This window comes from Labeo rohita, chromosome 6 (assembly GCF_022985175.1).
Source record: "Labeo rohita strain BAU-BD-2019 chromosome 6, IGBB_LRoh.1.0, whole genome shotgun sequence".
Lineage (NCBI taxonomy): Eukaryota > Metazoa > Chordata > Actinopteri > Cypriniformes > Cyprinidae > Labeo > Labeo rohita.
In genome coordinates, this window is record NC_066874.1 from 6597215 (window position 1) to 6614527 (window position 17313).

At 38.2% G+C, this 17313-nt stretch overlaps 1 protein-coding gene across 3 annotated transcripts in view; it reads right to left on the bottom strand.

The window, feature by feature from the left end:
• The window catches only part of myh11a (myosin, heavy chain 11a, smooth muscle), a 36785-nt gene that overhangs the window by 1623 nt on the left and 17849 nt on the right, over positions 1-17313 (bottom strand). For 2 of the 3 annotated variants that reach the window (XM_051112626.1, XM_051112625.1), the window contains 33 exons: positions 17109-17207; positions 16818-16961; positions 16613-16708; positions 16403-16521; positions 16163-16315; positions 15902-16075; positions 15539-15712; positions 15184-15298; positions 13754-13947; positions 13520-13641; positions 12429-12498; positions 11708-11868; positions 11521-11629; positions 11266-11397; positions 10972-11178; positions 10716-10853; positions 10498-10621; positions 10232-10403; positions 9867-10079; positions 9604-9748; positions 9303-9509; positions 9116-9220; positions 8871-9023; positions 8541-8789; positions 8244-8456; positions 7951-8163; positions 7713-7874; positions 7490-7618; positions 6600-6688; positions 6184-6307; positions 5785-5993; positions 4530-4638; positions 4013-4185 (listed from right to left, as the gene is read on the bottom strand). In XM_051112626.1, the coding sequence (XP_050968583.1) occupies positions 4013-4185; positions 4530-4638; positions 5785-5993; positions 6184-6307; positions 6600-6688; positions 7490-7618; positions 7713-7874; positions 7951-8163; positions 8244-8456; positions 8541-8789; positions 8871-9023; positions 9116-9220; positions 9303-9509; positions 9604-9748; positions 9867-10079; positions 10232-10403; positions 10498-10621; positions 10716-10853; positions 10972-11178; positions 11266-11397; positions 11521-11629; positions 11708-11868; positions 12429-12498; positions 13520-13641; positions 13754-13947; positions 15184-15298; positions 15539-15712; positions 15902-16075; positions 16163-16315; positions 16403-16521; positions 16613-16708; positions 16818-16961; positions 17109-17207 (4996 nt within the window). Of the gene's footprint in view, positions 1-3804; positions 3838-4012; positions 4186-4529; positions 4639-5784; positions 5994-6183; positions 6308-6599; positions 6689-7489; positions 7619-7712; positions 7875-7950; positions 8164-8243; positions 8457-8540; positions 8790-8870; positions 9024-9115; positions 9221-9302; positions 9510-9603; positions 9749-9866; positions 10080-10231; positions 10404-10497; positions 10622-10715; positions 10854-10971; positions 11179-11265; positions 11398-11520; positions 11630-11707; positions 11869-12428; positions 12499-13519; positions 13642-13753; positions 13948-15183; positions 15299-15538; positions 15713-15901; positions 16076-16162; positions 16316-16402; positions 16522-16612; positions 16709-16817; positions 16962-17108; positions 17208-17313 lie in introns of all 3 variants that reach the window. The other variant, XM_051112627.1, reaches the window with a different exon arrangement.

Genomic DNA, 17313 nt, shown 5'->3' on the forward strand with positions numbered 1-17313 from the left:
GCAGGGCTACATAATTTGGTCAAAAACTTGTGATTATATATTAATAATAAATATAATAATAACAACGAAATAAGAATTACTACTGTTGTAATATTTCACTGTAAAAAAAAAAAAAAAAAGTATCTAAGAAAAAACAATTGCTTACATTGCAACTGTAAAATTGTAACAACTTATGGATGTCTTTATTTGTTTTGTTTTTTTTGTTTGTTTTTCTTCAAACATTAAACCATCAAACCACAGGGAGCCCTTACGCCCCATTCACACGGGGCGTCAGCGTTAACACTTCTCATTTACCTTGAATGGAGTGACGTCAAGTGTTGCCGAACTGAATTATGGGCCCGTTGTGTCACGCTACTGGCGTTGCTCGCGACAGAAGTTAAACATTTTTCAACTTTTCAAGCGCCAACGCAGGTGTCAGCCAATCAGATTGCCTTATGCAAATATACTAGTGCAGATGCTAGCCAATCCCGTTCGGTGCAGACGCTGGCCAATCAGCGCAAAGCTTCAGACACTCCCTCTGTGAAGCATTAACGCTGACGCACCGTGTGAATGGGACGTTAAAGCTTCTTTTTTTTGTGCATCTCATTAAAGGAAACCCCAGGTATTAAGACTTGTATGGCTTAATGTAACATAAATGATGTCTGTTACTGAAATACGTGGAAGAAAACTCATGAAAGATTTACGTTATTTTAAAAAACTGCATCGTTTTATTATATTTTGGACTATAGGGGGCACCATTATTTGATGATGTGAAACTACATGTTGTGAAACTACATGATGTGAAACTACATGTTGTTGGTTGCACTACATGTTGTTATTTTTACCGCAATACATCTCAGAAAAAAAAATATTGATACGACACCAGATTGTGCGGCTTTTAGGGCTGCCCCTTATAGTAGACTAACCGTTAGTCAACGAGAAGAGGTTTGGTCGACCAAAATTTTATTAGTCGCTTAGTCGCAGAAAAAAAAAAAAATTATCCACAGGAAGTGGCGAAGACATGCAGTCTGTGACGGACAGATTATTAACTGCTGGTCTATGTGGTAATACAGTACATCAGGCAGGACATCCAAAAGCTCATCTATCATTCATCAACCTCAAATTTGACTTATTATTATTTGGAATATGTAAGTATAGGGCTGCATGATTAATTGAAGGGAATTGTCATGTGCATTTTGTCAGTAAAGCCGGTTCTGTAATTAGTAGTAAATCTGCAGCACGTGCTTTCAAATGTAGCAGCATTTACTACAGAGCCATAGTTCACTGACAGGCTACGCTATATCGCATTCATTATCGCAGACGATTTAATTACGTGATAATGAAATCGAAAGAAAGCATTCAGCGATAATGACAGCTGTTCCGTAGCTTCTCAGTGAAATACGGCTCTGTGTAGTAAATACTGCCACATCTGAGAGCACGTGAAAATAGCACATTTGATAACGTTTTTACTTCAAACACACTTCATAGCGTCATTCGAGTGTTTGAAATAAATCCTTCTGTGAGATGATGTGGCTTTTTACACAGAATGAGGCATGCATAATATTAATAATATTCTAAGCAGTGATAAAGGCATTGCGTTATTATATACTTTATTATAAATTTTATTGATTTATTACTTTATTGAAAATTACAATAAGAACTCAGACAAACCATGTATTGTTATAGTCGTGTGTTTACTAGTCACGTTTAATCAATGAAAGCCGGTAAATCTTCTGTTTATTCAGCTGCAGCGAATGTAATTTCCTGGGTTTCTTCTTGGGGGTATTTGGAGTTTCCATGCGAGAACGCCCTCTGGCCTTCGGATGGAGATTTACTACTGATCACAGAACCATGGTTCCCTGACAAGATGCGCATGACAATTGCAGCTTTTGCTTAATCGCGATTGCAATTTCATTTCAATTTATTGTGCAGCCCTATGTAAGTAGTAGCAACTTGACATGGCCGCTCAATTTAATGTGCACTAAGCTGACTGCATGACAGAAGGGAGGTGCCGATGCGGTTACTTGCTCTTAAAATACTCCATCATTTTTGGTCATGCAGATAAGAGTAATACACTGAATCTGCAAAGACGCTACGTTTATTTGTGTGCACTCAGAATAACAACAAATCATTGCGGTTTTGTAAAATAATGAAAGCAAACAAGATGCGCTTTCTGCCGTCTCTGTGAACTTGAGCGCAAAACTCAGAAACTCCATGTATGCTTGCCTTACAGATATAAAAAATATATGAGTGAAATGTCTACTTTCAAATGAACCAATTCAAAAGAAAAACATATTCTCAGATAATGTAATCTGTATGAAACATGCATACAGGAGCATCCACTACAAGAGTCAGTGTCGTAGACTTCAATGCTTAAAAGCTTAAAAAAGCACAAGTTTATCAATAAATTACTAAAATGTTAATCCTGACATCCATAATCATTACTTCTGTCGGTGTGCTGTGGCAAACGATATATGTGCGCTTGAGCGCTTATTAGACAACGTAGGCAATTAAAGGCTCATTATTATGATTTAAATGGTTTATTATTAATGTGATTAGTCAACTGATGCTTAAAATGAATGACTACTAGTCGACCAGAAAAATCTTTAGTCGAGGGCAGCCCTATTGGTTTTTGGATGAAATTTTAGTTAAAGGGCAACAAGAGAAGCGATGTAAGTCTTCACTGCTTTCCTAGCGATAAGAAGAGGAGAAAAGAATGGGAAGATGAATGTGGACGAATAAAACTTCCTAAAGACTCATGTCTTTGTTCTCTCCACTTCAGCCCTGATGCCTTTGAGCCTTTTAGCAGACCACAGCTACTGAAAGAACTTATAAACAGCAGAGACTAGAAATGCTAGATGCCATCCTGACAATATAAACATGCCACATGACCCCACAGCCACTTAAGAAGTTTCTCTGTGTGGATTTCACTCGATATCCAGGGGCGTTTAGGCTCAATGGTATGGCTTTTGGTTTAAGCCTACACTTATATCCACCACCACCTGTAAGCTCTTTCAGTAGCTGTGGTCATCGTATCAGTATTTCATTTTCCATATTATAGCAACAGGTAGTGCCAGTAGCTCACCGAGTGCAACCATTTCACGTCATTGAAGTAATGGAACCCCCCATAGTCCAAAATACATATAACCTTGTGGATATTTTAAATGAATATCTTTCATGGATTTTCTACTACATATTTCAGTAAGACCAAGGTTTGAGAAACTCTAAACGTTTTTAATAGTACTGAATACCAAAAAACAGTAATCAGAGACTTAAAAGATGTTAATAGAATAGAATCACAGTGAATCACAGTGATATAACTGTCTGCTTTTCTTCCAGTGATGAATGATTGGTGTAAAATACTCATGGTACAAATGTGCACCTGAAATACACACAGATAAATCACTTCTTCACCAGCGTCCTAGTAAGTACAGTATGTCACAGCCAAAAGCATCTTTTACAGTGGAAAGTGGTATTAAGTGGTATTATTGTAAGAGGTTAAAGGCAGTGTTAAAACCTCATTTGTAAACCTGTAAACAGGCTAAATGAGGTCGGTTCGGAAAACTGAACCATGCTTTGAGAGGGAAGAGGGAAATATGGTAAAATATATGCTAGTCTGATAAATATTTAATATATTATAATTGTGCAAAAATGATTGTGCCATGCATCAAGTGTATTCAATTAGAATTTAGAGGAGCGATCAATATTGATGGAACCACTGATAACCATATTTCACTCTCAGAGGCAAGAAACATATTTGTGACAAGTAAAGGAAAGATTTGTGAGGAGTACATCTTCTGTGTCAACTTTTGAGCACAGAGGTACCTGGATAGTCACTGTGTGGGTTCAGGATTGCCTCTGCAACATAGACAGAGATAGACAACCTTCGTTTTCCAGTTGATAAAAGGAAGGGATTTGGGCTGCACTACAAGTGCTGAGAATTTGCTCAAAGCTCTGTCTAAAAGAGTAGTTATTGCCCAAAGATTTCAAAACTTTTTGGGGTGCTGAACCAGGTCTTGGGAGCATTACCTACCTGAGTTTGCTCTTGAGGGAAGAGACCTCACGGCTCATGGCATCATTGGCCTCTGTGGCCTCATCCAGCTCTCTCTGAAGCTTCCTGCGGGCCGCGGTGATTCTCTGGGACTCCTCCTCGCTCTCCTCCAACTGCCTCTTCAGCTGTTTGACGCGAGCGTTCGCCTTATCCGCCTGTGAAAGAGAAACTTCTCAGGCCAAGCACACTACATTCTAGTATATTACAAGATCTTTTTCCTTTAGTACAGGAAAAGAAAAGAAAGCAGTGTTGCCAAGTCCGCAGTTTACTTGTGGAATTGGGCTTCTTTAACACTGTTGAAGTAACCCCAATAACGTGATATTTAGCCCCCTGGAATGGGAATTTTACCAGGGGAACCCCTGGAATTCCCAGGAATGCAATTTTTATCGAGGGACCCCCCTCGAAACACGACTGGGCTAGTTTTGAGTAGCAATTAGGCGGGTTTTGTTGTAAAACCTGGCAACCCTGGAAGAGAGAGCATAGCTGCTGTATGGCTAACCTGGTCTTTGTATTGTTCTGCTTGTTTTCGTTCATCTTCCACTTGGGTCATGAACTCCTTCAGTTTCTTATCCTTTTGGCGAACTGCCTTTGCTGTGTTCTGCTTTTCTCTGCATTAGAAAGAACAGTATCAACCAAACTGTACCAAACAAGAAGAAATTATGAGATCACATTTCAAAAGTTTGGGGTCTGTAAGAGTTTTAAAAATGTTTTGAAATAAGCCTATTGTGCGTACTATTTTGTTGATCAAAAATACGGTATCAAAAAGAGAAATATTGTGAAATATTATTACAATTTAAAATAACAATTTCTATTTGAATATATTTTAAAACGTGGCAAATCTGAATTTTCAGCATCATCACTCCATCATTAGTCTTCGGTGTCACTCTAATCATTCTAATATGCTGATTTGCTGAAACATTTCTTTATTATTATTAAAGTTAAAAATTGTTGTGCTGCTTAATATTTTTGTGGAAACTGTGATATGTTTTGTTTTTCCAAGACTGTGATGAATAACAATTTTTTTAAATTTAACACTAACATGAAACTAACTTTTTTTTTTTACTTTAACATTATTAATATATTTACTTGCTGAATAAAAGTATTATTTAAAAAAAAACATACTAATGGTAGTGTATGGGCTTATTGTTTATCATTTTACTCATGTAAAATAAATTCTTAAAATATTATCTGGAAAAAGTTTACATTGTAAATACACTACTAGTCAAAAGTTTTTGAACAGTAAGATTTTTAAAGTTTTTTAAAGAAGTCTCTTCTGCTCACCAAGCCTGCATTTATTTGATCCAAGGTATAGCAAAAGCAGTAATACTGTGAAATATTTTTACTATTTAAAATACCTGTTTTCTATTTGAATATATTTTAAAATGTCATTTATTTCTGTGATTTCAAAGCCGAATCATTACTCCAGTCTTCAGTGTCACATGATCGTTCAAAAATCATTCTAATATTCTCATTTTCTACTCCAAAAACATTTGTTATTATTATTATTATGTTGAAAGCAGGTGAGTACAATGTTTTCAGGTTTCTTGGATGAATAGAAAGTTCAGAAGAACAGCATTTCTTTGAAATCAAAATATTTTGTAACATAAATGTCTTTATAAAAAACAAATCTTACTATACAAAAACTGGGTTATGTTTCTTTTAAAATGTAATTTGTGAAATGTTTTTTAATATTAATACGTTTTGGGGGTCCAAGACCGCAGTCCGAAAACCTTTGATATTAATAAAAGACTTGCCTGTTCTCCTGCTCAAGTTGCTCCTCGAGTTGTGCCACTTTGGCCTCAAGAGCAGAGATGGAGGACTTAAATTTGGATTTGACTTGGTTCTCCATCTCCTGGAGTTTAGCTTTCAGCTCCTTATTCTGCCTCTCCATCAGCTGCCTGGCGCTGTCATTCTTTTGGGATGTGGCGCGTTCGGCCTGGAGCTCGTTGGTGAGTTGGTCAACCTGCAGGATGAAGAAAACATTTGAGGAAATGACATGGTTTCGATACAAATTACAAAGTCCTGTCTCCGTAATGGCATTTCCATTAATGGACGCCTTAATTTAATACGTGATTTATGTGTTTTTAAATAAAAATGTATTATAATGTATTTCCCACAGATGGTAATTGCACCATATAATATACTGCATGTACCTGCTGGACACTCTTCCTCAGCTTGTCATTAATCATCTCCATATTGCCCTGCTCTTCTTCTAGCTCCTCCTCCAGCTGTTGGATCTTCGCTTCTAGCCTTCTCTTCTCATCAGACAGCGCAGATCTTTGAGGTTCAGTCAAACCACACATTAGTTTAAATCTGAATGTGCCTGGAGCACATTTTTGCTTTAGTGTTTCAGTACACAAACTCTGCTGGTATGTCTAAACGTGAGCTATTTCACATAGCTGAAATCCAGAGCTACACTCTGTTCCTGTACAAACAGTCACACTAAAGTATGTCGACCATTAATTGTAACAGTGAACCACATGTTCCAACGGAAGTCAATCTATCAGAGGATTATAATGAATTCCACAGGATTCAAATATTTCTAGGATATTTTATTAGTCATACTCACTTTCCAGATGCATTACTGGCCAGCTCATCAGCCAGTTCATCTCTCTCGGCTTCAGCTTGCTTCTTAGACCTCTCAGCTGCAGCCAAGTCCTACATTTCAAGAATTTAACTGAATTATTCAACAATAAAGGTGAGATAAAAATCATTTTTTGAACTCTTAAAACTAGATTATATGTGACCCTAGGACCACAAAACCAGTCATAAGTAGCACAGGTATATTTGTAGCAATAGCCAACAATACATTGTATGGGTCAACATTACTGATTGTTCTTTTATGCCAAAAATCATCAGGATTTTAGGTAAAGATCATGTTCCATGAAGATATTTTGTAAATTTCCTACCATAAATATATCAAAACTTCACTTTTGATTAGTAATATGCATTGCTAAGCACTTCATTTGGACAACTTTAAAGGCGATTTTCTCAATATTTTGATTTTTTTGCACCCTCAGATTCCAGATTTTCAAATAGTTGTATTTTGGCCAAATATTGAGCTGTCCTAACCATACATAAAAAGAAAGCTTATTTATTCAGCTTTCAGATGATGTATAAATCTCAGTTTCAAAAAATGTACCCTTATGACTGGTTTTGTGGTCCAGGGTCACATATAAGATTTAAGAATTAAGATTACTAAAAGATACATTCCAATACATGTCAATCATTAAAAAATATTCTCATGTTAAATTTAAATTACAAATTAGAATATCAATATCAGTTTATTTTATTTATTTTTCAAAATACATTTAAAATGTAATCCTGTATTTGTATTTCCATCACTATCAAACGCCTGCAGTTCCATCATAAACCCATAGGGGTTGAATGAACAGCCCCATACACATCTTTTTTTTTTTTGTACAAATTGGCTCAGTATGTTATTCATAGAAACCACACCTCTTGAAGCTGTAGAAGTTCAGCCTCCAGACTCTTGGCCTTCCTCTCATTCTCCTTGGCACTGGATAGAACTTCCTCCCTGGCAGCTCGGGCATCATCAAGCTCTCTTTGGTAGTCTTTCATTTGAGCCTAAGTTATAAAACCACACTAACACCATTACTAAAAAGTATTGCATTTATAAATGGAGTTCAATAAATTCATCCAAACAAAATCTGGTTTTCACCTGAAGCTTGCGAAGCTGCTTGATGGCCTCTTCTCGTCCCTTGTTAGATGTTTCAATCTGGCCCTCAAGATCCTTTATGTCTCCCTCCAGCTTCTTCTTGGAAGCAGCTATTGCCGTCCTTTGCTTACGCTCATCTTCAAGTTCAGTTTCCAGCTCACGCACCTGTTGATTAAGATGTTCGTTTAAACCCATATACATTTACGTAACTCACAATCTGAGTGAAGAAGCAACAATGGACCTGTTTGACCAGCTGCCTCTTCTTCTCCTCCCCTTGTTCATCTCTGCCCTGAAGATCTCGCTCAAACTGAGCCTTCAGAGCCTGCATGTTGACTTCCAGACGGAGTTTGGCATCCTCTGCAGCCTGTAATTCATCCTCCAGCTCTTCCAGCTGAGTCTTCATCTCTTCTACCTGAGCCTCCAGGCCACGTTTGGACTTCTCAAGCTCATGCACCTGAAATTAGGAAACGAGTTTGACTGAAATTTCTCTGATCTTAATGACATAATGGAAGGTGTGCACTATTATGAACTTACATTCTTGCCCACATCGTCTTTGGAGCTGACCAGGTCCTCCATTTCAGCACGAAGGGCTTTATTTGCTCTTTCGAGCTCCTCACGAGATTCTTGAGCTTCTTCGAGAGCTCTAGCTAAAGACAGAGCCTTGGTCTCCTTCTCTCTGGCCTCGGCCTCTGCGCGATCTCGTTCATCTGCATACTTACTAGAGATGCTCTTCTCTTCAGCAAGCATCTAAAAGGATACAGCTTAAGTGAAAATACGCCCACATTCAATGTCAAAATTAGTTGTGCGTAATATTGAGAAATAATCAAGAACCTGATCAAACTTCTTCTGTTTCTTCTCAAGGTTGGACACCAGCTGTCTCTGGTTGTCCAAATCCATCAGCGTATCCTCCAGCTCCTGTTGCAGTCTGTTCTTGGTCTTCTCAAGCTTGTCGTAGGCTGCTGCCTTCTCCTCAAACTGAGTATTGGTCGCCTCCAGGTCTCTCTGCAGCCGCTTTTTACCTTCCTCTAAAAGTTCTGCATTACCTGTCACCTCTTCCAGCTTCTTCTTGAAGTCAGAGAGCTGTGGACACAAGGATATTCAAGGTAAATATTGAGGCTCTAATGGAGCAAGACCAAAGGTTAGTCATCTTATTAACATTACCTGCATGTTCAATGTCGTAACATGTCTTTCCACATTCCTCTTTGCTTCTGATTCCTCCTCAAGCTGCTCCTGAAGGGAATTACGGTCATCTTCCATTTGACGTAGCTTGGTGGAGAACTGCAGCTTTTGTCTTGTCTCCTCAGCCAGCAACTCCTAATTTTGTAAAGAGTCAAAACGCAAGTGAGCCAACAATTCAAATTCTGTTCACACTGACAAATGTGAACACTACATAACATTGCACATACCTGTGTATCTTGCAGTTGAGAAGATAAGCTAGCCACATCCTTGCTAAGTTTTATGTTTTTGCCCTCTGCTTCATTGAGAAGGTTGGTAACGCTCTCTAGTTCCACCTGCCAGGGCAAGAACCACATGTTAAACACGCTGTTTCTTCAAAGATCAAACATCATCATAAGTATATCCACCATCACTCACAGTGATTTTAGAGACCCGATCCCCCAGCTCGGCTTTCTGCCTCTCGCTCTCATTGAAACGAGACTGCAGGTCAGCAAGCTGTCCTTCCACCTTCTTTCTCTTGTGTTCCACATCCTGTTTGCTCTGAGTAAGAGAACGGATCTCCACGTGGAGTTCTGATGTCTCCTTCTCCAGAGCTTGCTTGGCTTTCTCCAGATTTGACTTCACCTAAGAAGCATTTCATATATATAGCACTTGGAGTTCTTCAGGAAAGTTAAAGAGATGAACAGTAATAAAGTTTATATTCAGTATGGTTGCCTACCCTCTTGGACTGCTCCAGCTGCTCTGTAAGCTCCTCCAAAGCTTGGGTGTGTTTCTGTCTCATCTCATGCACCTGAGCCTCATGGACACGGCTCTCCTCCTCCATGGCTTTCTTCAAAAGAGTCACCTCCTGCTCACGTTTGGCTCTACAAAAAATATGCATCCTCACGTTTAGCTCAATGGAGTCTAGTAAACCCTCTCTTAATGTGTACTATATGAAATCCATACAATGCACGTCAGATTAAAATCTTTGCATCTACACACCTGAGCTCCTGCTGAGTGGCTGTGGTGTCCAGTGTGTCCTCCAGCTCTGATTTGAGAGCTTCAAGCTCTTCTCCCAAGTCTCTCTTGGTCTTTTCAGCCTTATTCCGGGCAGCCCGCTCTGATTCTAGGTCCTCCTGAAGATCTGAGATGTGTCCCTCCAGCTCTCTGATCTTCTTCAGTGCATTGTTTTTCTGAGCTGTCTCATCCTCCAATCTGAAATAAAAATGCAGGGAGAACACAAAAGTTAGGTTTCTATGTGAATTATGACGTGAAACTATCAATTTAGCTTCATTTTCTACATGTTCATGATGGAATAATATACAAAAAACATGCATTTTAACATTTTAAATTAAAGATTGGTATACCGTGCCAGCGCAGCCTGAAGTTCCTCCTCTTTTTTAGCAAGCTGGGCTTTCAGATCAGCAATCTGAGCTTGGAGGTCAGCAATCTGCTCCTGAAGGTCATTTGATTCAGCCTCCAACTTTCTCTTGGATTTTTCCAGCTCCTGTCGAGTCTTTTCCTCTTTCTTCAAGCGAACTACAGATTATATTAAAAAAATATCACTTATAACTGAATGAAATGAATTAGACATAATTGTGATTGATTTCAAGACAAACAATATCGGACAAACCCTCCAGTTCTGAGATCATTGACTCGTGCTTATTCTTCAGCTTTGTCAGGTTTTTGGATTTTTCTTCTTCTTCAGCTAGGTTTGAGCTAAAATCTGCTACCCTTTCTTCTAGAAGCTTCCTCTCCTGAAAATAGAGTATTTAAAATTTAACACTTCAGTTGCCACCAATATATGTCATCTTACAAGAAGAAGCTAAATCAAATTTGTTGAAATTGAACCTTCTGCAATTTGTTGTTTTGGTCCTCCATCACCAGGATATCATCCTCTAACTTCTTGATCTTGGCATCACAGGTAACCTTCTCCAGTTGCAACTTCTGACGAGCATCTTCCTCCTCCTCAAGATGTTCCTCAAGATCCTTAGAACATTAAGTTAAAGACAAGAGAGAGTTAAGAACTAAATAAAAATGACCAAGGAACTGAGGACTCAACAAGTGCTTGTTGCCTGTGAATGAAAACCAATAAAAGAAAACATACTTTGATCTGATCGTGCATTTTCTTCTTTTCCATTTGTAGAGCTGCACCACGATCTTCCTCCTCCTCCAACCTGGCCTCCATCTCATGCAAGATCTCCTCAAGTTCTTGCTTCTTGGTAGCTAACCGTACTCTCATTTCCTCCGCCTCTGCGTAGAGCTCCGTCTCAGCCTGCAACTTCTCCTGGAGCTGGTTCCTTTCTTCTACAAGCTACAGATGGAAGGATTATATCGTTTATAATCAGTGTACGATTAATTGCTATTAAATGCAGGGTGATAAAATCAGGCTTTCGCATACCTGTGTATGTTTCAGTGTAATGTCTTTTAGCTCTGTCTCAAATTTTTGTGCAGATTCTTTGGCTCTATGGAGCTCCTCCTCTTTTAGACTCATCTCCTCTTCTTGGCGTGTCACTTGGAGGAGAGGCTTCACCTGTGGACATTGATGGAAACATGTTTAGATGAATACTAACAGAAACCCTTAATGTGTTCCCAAGAAACCAAATTTATGAACCATGTTCAACCAGTTAACTTGTTTATAGTCACATTATTTCACCTTGGTGAAGAGTCTCCACCACTGCCAGTTCCTGAGTTTCAGATAAGCAGCACAGTTCCTCTGGATCACCTTCATAGCTGTTAGCTGTTGCTGTCTCTTAGCAAAGGCCCTGCACATAGTTTTAAATAAGAATAACTCAAATTGCATATTAGTATTTTGAAAAACTGTATTTATAAACTTTACCCACTTTCTAGCTAGGAATCCCCTGGCCTGTGCCTGGAAGGCAATGATTATGACTGTGATCTTCAGGTCACGCTCCTCTTCAAGCTGGGCCAGGACTCCTGTGCGGAAGAAGATTTTGCTCTGACCAATACGGTACAGGTTTGGGTCCAGGTCCAGGTGCTTGATCTACAGAGAGAGTTAGGTATGAGAAAGGTATTAGGTATTATACATGTACTAGTTAGTGTCTCTAATTGCATGAAGGAATTATAGTTAAAAGCATGGTCAAACCAATTGGTAGGATGCCACAGATACAAGTTAGTAGAGTAATAAAATAACTGTGGTGGGCATAATGGGAAGATTACATAAAGAAAAGAGGAGTGATGATAATGTCATTGCTGAGACTATATGAACGTGAATTGTAAGTGATATTGTTAGATGTTCATCTTTGCATCTTGGCTTTGTTGTCTCAAGCAATGAAGTCTGATTTTGGCATTTGGAACTTCTTGACTCAAGAAATTCTTTTTGAAAACCCTTATGAAAATTAACCATGGTTTTACTATAGGAAATCACAGTTTTACTACAAATACCATGGTCAAACTATGGTTAGTGTAACAAAACTATGGTTAATTTATGGTTACCATCATTTAACTAGTTTTTTGGTTTTATTGGTAGTCAAATTTTCAAGGGAAAGGGAAAAACTTTCTATGACATGCTCTTTAACAAGATTTAATTAGATAACATTTTACCATCAGACAGCAGGCCTGCTTGCCATCCATGAAGCCCTTTGGAATAGCACTTGGTGCCAAGATCTCGTACCTGTATGTCAAGGTAAAATGAAAAGAATTGCATTAGATCTGATAACCTGTACCATGCAATATAATTAGCACCACATAAATATGTAATCACTGTTGCATTGAACTGCAAATTGGAGTCCAGGTAGCAATGCATTTTTTACTTTTGTAATCTTTGAATCTTGCAATGTCATTCTGGAGAACTGATGCTGTTTTTACACTGGATATTCAGTTAGACAAAGTCAATAAGACTTCAAAGCTTAAAGGAGAAGTTCACTTACAGAGCAAAAATTTACAGATAATTTACAGTGCTCACCCCTTTGTCATCCAAGACGTTCATGTCTTTCTTGGGGTAAACATTTCAGGAATGTTCTCCACATAGTGGACTTCTATGGGGCCCATGAGTTTGAACTTCCAAAATGCAGTTTAAATGCAGCTTCAAAGGGCTCTAAATGACCCCAGCCAAGAAAGAAGGGTCCTATCTAGCGAAACAATCAGGTTTTTTTTTAGACATAGTTACAATTTATATACTTTTTAAGCTTAAATGCTCAACTTGTCTAGCTCTGCGATGTGCATGTGTAGTCTGTGTACCTCCGGTTTAATACAGTTAGGGTATGTCGAAAAAAAACATCTCATTTTCTCCAAATTCAAAATCGTCCTACATTGCTGCAGAAGTATCAACCCAGTGTTTACAAAGTAACTGTGCAAAGAAGGTCAACTGTCCTTTACAAAAAAAGGCAACACAGTGATGTAGGATTCTGAACATAACCAATCGATTTGCTAGATAAGACCCTTCTTTTTCGGCTGGGATCATTTAGAGCCCTTTGAAGCTGCATTTAAACTGCATTTTGGAAGTTCAAACTTGTCTGCACCATAGAAGTCCACTATATGGAGAAAAATCCTGAAACATTCGCCTGAAGAAAGAAAGACATGAACATCTTGGATGACAAGGGGGTGAGTAAATTATCTGTAAATCTGAAGTAATTATATTATGTAATTATCTGAAGTGAGCTTCTCCTTTAATCTAAAATAATAAAGCTACCCACCGCTGTCTGAACTCTTGGAAGACAATTCTGTTGGGGAATCCTTGGCGGCAAATACGAATACCCTCCAGCACACCATTACACCTCAACTGTTCGAGCACCAGGTGGGCATCCAGCTTTCCTGCCTAAAGGTGAAAAAAGTACCTTCAACATGGACATAGAAAGTCTGAATATGTACCCTATGCCCAAACAGCATTGGTACCACCAATTTTAAGATGATATGCAGCAGTGACGTACCCGTTTCTCATGATTAGGGATAATGCAGCGGACAAAGTTTGGCTGCGTGTTGTGCAGTGTGGTCATTAGTTTGGCCAGAGACTCTTTGTAAAGCTGGCCCACAGTACGGAACATGCCCTTCTTGGTCTTAGAGGCACCAGGTCCGGTGGTGTCTGACATTTTGGCAATGGTTTCCAATCCAACCACACGGTCAACTGAGAAATAAAAAATACAATGTCAACTATTACTCTTATCTCAGTTACACTTGTGATGCGATACTGTGCTTTGATTAACCAAAACAAAAAAGGTGGGAACATGGGATCATGTTTCTTTTTGTGACACCAATTATGAAAATACTTTCAGTGTAGGGTACAACGGGGTTAAAGGCACCGGTAAAAGGCACTTTTAATATTATTTTCATCTAAACCACTAGATGGTACAAAAACATTGGGGTAGCACTTTCCAAAACATCCGCATTTCAAGATGCATGTGTATATTTGATCCTTGATGCAGCAGTGCAAGTTGATTCTGTGCTTACTTGATCTAATATTTTACGTTTTTTAAAATGTTGTAGATTTAGGTAGCAAATGAGAATTGCAAAAATTAATGTCTATATTTTTAGACAAAATTTCTTCTTTATGATTTTTAGTTTTGTTTAATATAATTAAAATAACAGTTTTTAAATAACGAAAGAATAAGTAAAAATATGGTATTTGGGGTAAAAAGAGCCCCTGCTGTTGGGGCTGAAATCGCACAGTAATTAACATGATAATTAATAGAAGGCAGATGGTAAATATCATATTATGTTAGGTCTCCATAACATAATAGAGATAATCACCATGTTTAAAATGAAACCATCATATTTAATCATATCATATAATATCATATTTAATCATATCATATAATAAAATATCGTTTGTTGTTACTACTGTAAATATATATTCAATTATTAATGGATCTCCTTCAATACTTTCAGAATACTTTACTTCTGTATTTTAAAATATATTTTTTTATACTAACATATTTTAATGACAGTATATTTATTGAACAAAAAATAATTATTTTATTTTTCAAAATAAGCAGAAAATAGTACAAACTTTGCTAAAGTGATTGTTTTGAACAAGTATTAACTTAGACATTAAAAAAAACATTATTTTAGCTAAAGTATTTGTATCAATATCGTGTGCTATTTAACCCCATGCTGGTGAGCCTTTTACCCTGTATGTGGAGTAAAAGGCCCCCTTGCCACCACATACATTTATAAGATATTTAAACAAAATAAACAACTTAAATGATTTATTTTTCCGCAAAATCTGTTGCTCCATTAATGTTCAATGCAACGTATATATTTTGTCTGCACTTATACATTTTAGGCGCAATGAATAGCACATTTTTTCTTTAGCCCCGTTGTACCCTATATGAAATGAGAACCATGTATTGCTGATACTGACCATCCTTCCACAGGTCTTGCACAAATGGATTGGAGGAATTATTCAGCAGTGCTGTAACATTGTCATTTAAAGGATCCATGTTCTTGGTCAGCCATGCTGTGGCATTGTAGTCCACCTAATTAAAAATGGTAGGTTTGGGTCATGACATTCAAAAAATCCACTAAGAATGAACTGTGCACATTTGTATTTTTTAACATTCTCCACAAAATTTAAGCTGGACATCACAGCGAAATTCTCTACAGTATCTTACAGTATCAATATTCTAAATATGCTCCAGAGTCCTTGGGTTATTATTGTCTGGAACACGATACACTCCTCATATTGATTCATAAATAAACTTAAAGTCAGAACTCACCCGTCCTGCATAGTGAAGCACAGAGAATTCTGTCTTGTCCTTCAGTTGCTTAGGTTTAGCAAACTTAGTATGATTAGCATGAGTGTTGCAAAGCTTCTCCACAAAGGAGATATCTGTTGCCTTTGGAAACCAACATTCTTCATCCAACAGAGCCAGGATGCCTGGAGGATTGTTCTGCAGAGATGTTTCATTAAAGTGAGTGACATTACATTCAACAAAAAGACATCATTACTTCAACGTAAGACTTTCATCAAAAGTGTGCCTGTTACAGCAATAACGAAAAAGCAGTTGGAAGCAGTTGGCTAAAACTGCAAAGAACAACAATCCTTCCATTCCTGCAAATCCACACACACTCAGACTTACCGGCCTCTCAATAAGCTCAATGCAAGGCTGCAAATCCAGCCCAAAGTCAATGAAGTTCCATTCAATGCCTTCACGCTGGTACTCCTCCTGCTCCAGGATGAACATGGTGTGGTTGAACAGCTGCTGAAGCTTCTCATTGGTGTAGTTGATGCAGAGCTGCTCAAAGGAATTGTCCTGAAGGAGAAAAACAATATATGTCATTAGCCTTAACAATTCATGGTTCTTTTAACCAAATTAAATTTTCTTTCAGGTTTTTCAAACCTCAAAGATCTCAAAACCAGCAATGTCCAAGATCCCAAGGAATGAGGCACCCTGTCGTTTCGTCTTGTCCAGTGCCTTGTTAACTCTTAGAAGGATCCAACGGAACAAACGCTCATACATGGCTTTAGCTAAAGCTTCAATGGCAAAATCAGCCTGTAAGGGGAAAAGTATTTATTGGTAATACTGTACAGGTTTTCCAGTTTCATCACAGATTGCAGCACAACTATACACTCTCTTCACCTGTTCTTTGGTTTGGGCCTTTTGCACAACCTCACGCCCCACTTTAATACGTGGCGTCAGAATGGCTCTAGTGAAGTCTGTCACATTAATGCCTTGGAGATGGCAAACTTTCTGGGCAGCTGAGAATGAGACACATTTCAGCAGTCATTTCAGTTTGTATTGATTAGCCTGAGAAGTCTTTCATTTAGCATTTTCCCCAAAGTTTCTAACCTGTGTTGTCTGGCATGGTAGCCTGTTCCTGGTTCCTCTCTTTCTTAAACTCAATGTTACCCAACTGCAGCACAGTCGAGACAACTTTGAGGACATCTGACAAAATAATAAATACAGTTTCTCAGAATTGATTGTCTTACTAAAGACCTCTTAAGTAGAACACTTCTTATGTTGTAAGGATTTAATTTACTGTTGCATTTAATACCTGTTCTTTCTTCAACAGTGAAGCCCATGATATCCATGGCCTCCATGGTTTCTACATACATTTCATCATCCTGGTTGCCTGGAATCTGGACATGGCCAGCCGAGAGGAAGCGGTAGTTGTTGAAGTTTTCAAGCAAAAGCTCCTCTGCCAGTAGGGAATAAAAATCACAATCAACAATGCCGTTCATGCAAGAACATCCCTGCGTTCAAAAATCTCATTTTGTCTGTCATTAGGTAAATATCCAATGAAAAACTATGTATGTTTTCCACATATTGAGGTGTCTCCACCTACCACGTAATTTGTCCTGTGCGCCAGCTACCATGTAGTAGAAGATGTGGAAAGTTCTTTCAGTTTTTGCTTGTCTGATACAACGAGATTTCTCCAACAGATCTGAAGTGGTTTAGACATTAAGGTGAAACTTTACAGAGGTAAAATGTTTAAATAGCTCATGTAATTGGATAACAATTCAGGATGTGAGATTGCTTTGCATCTGTAT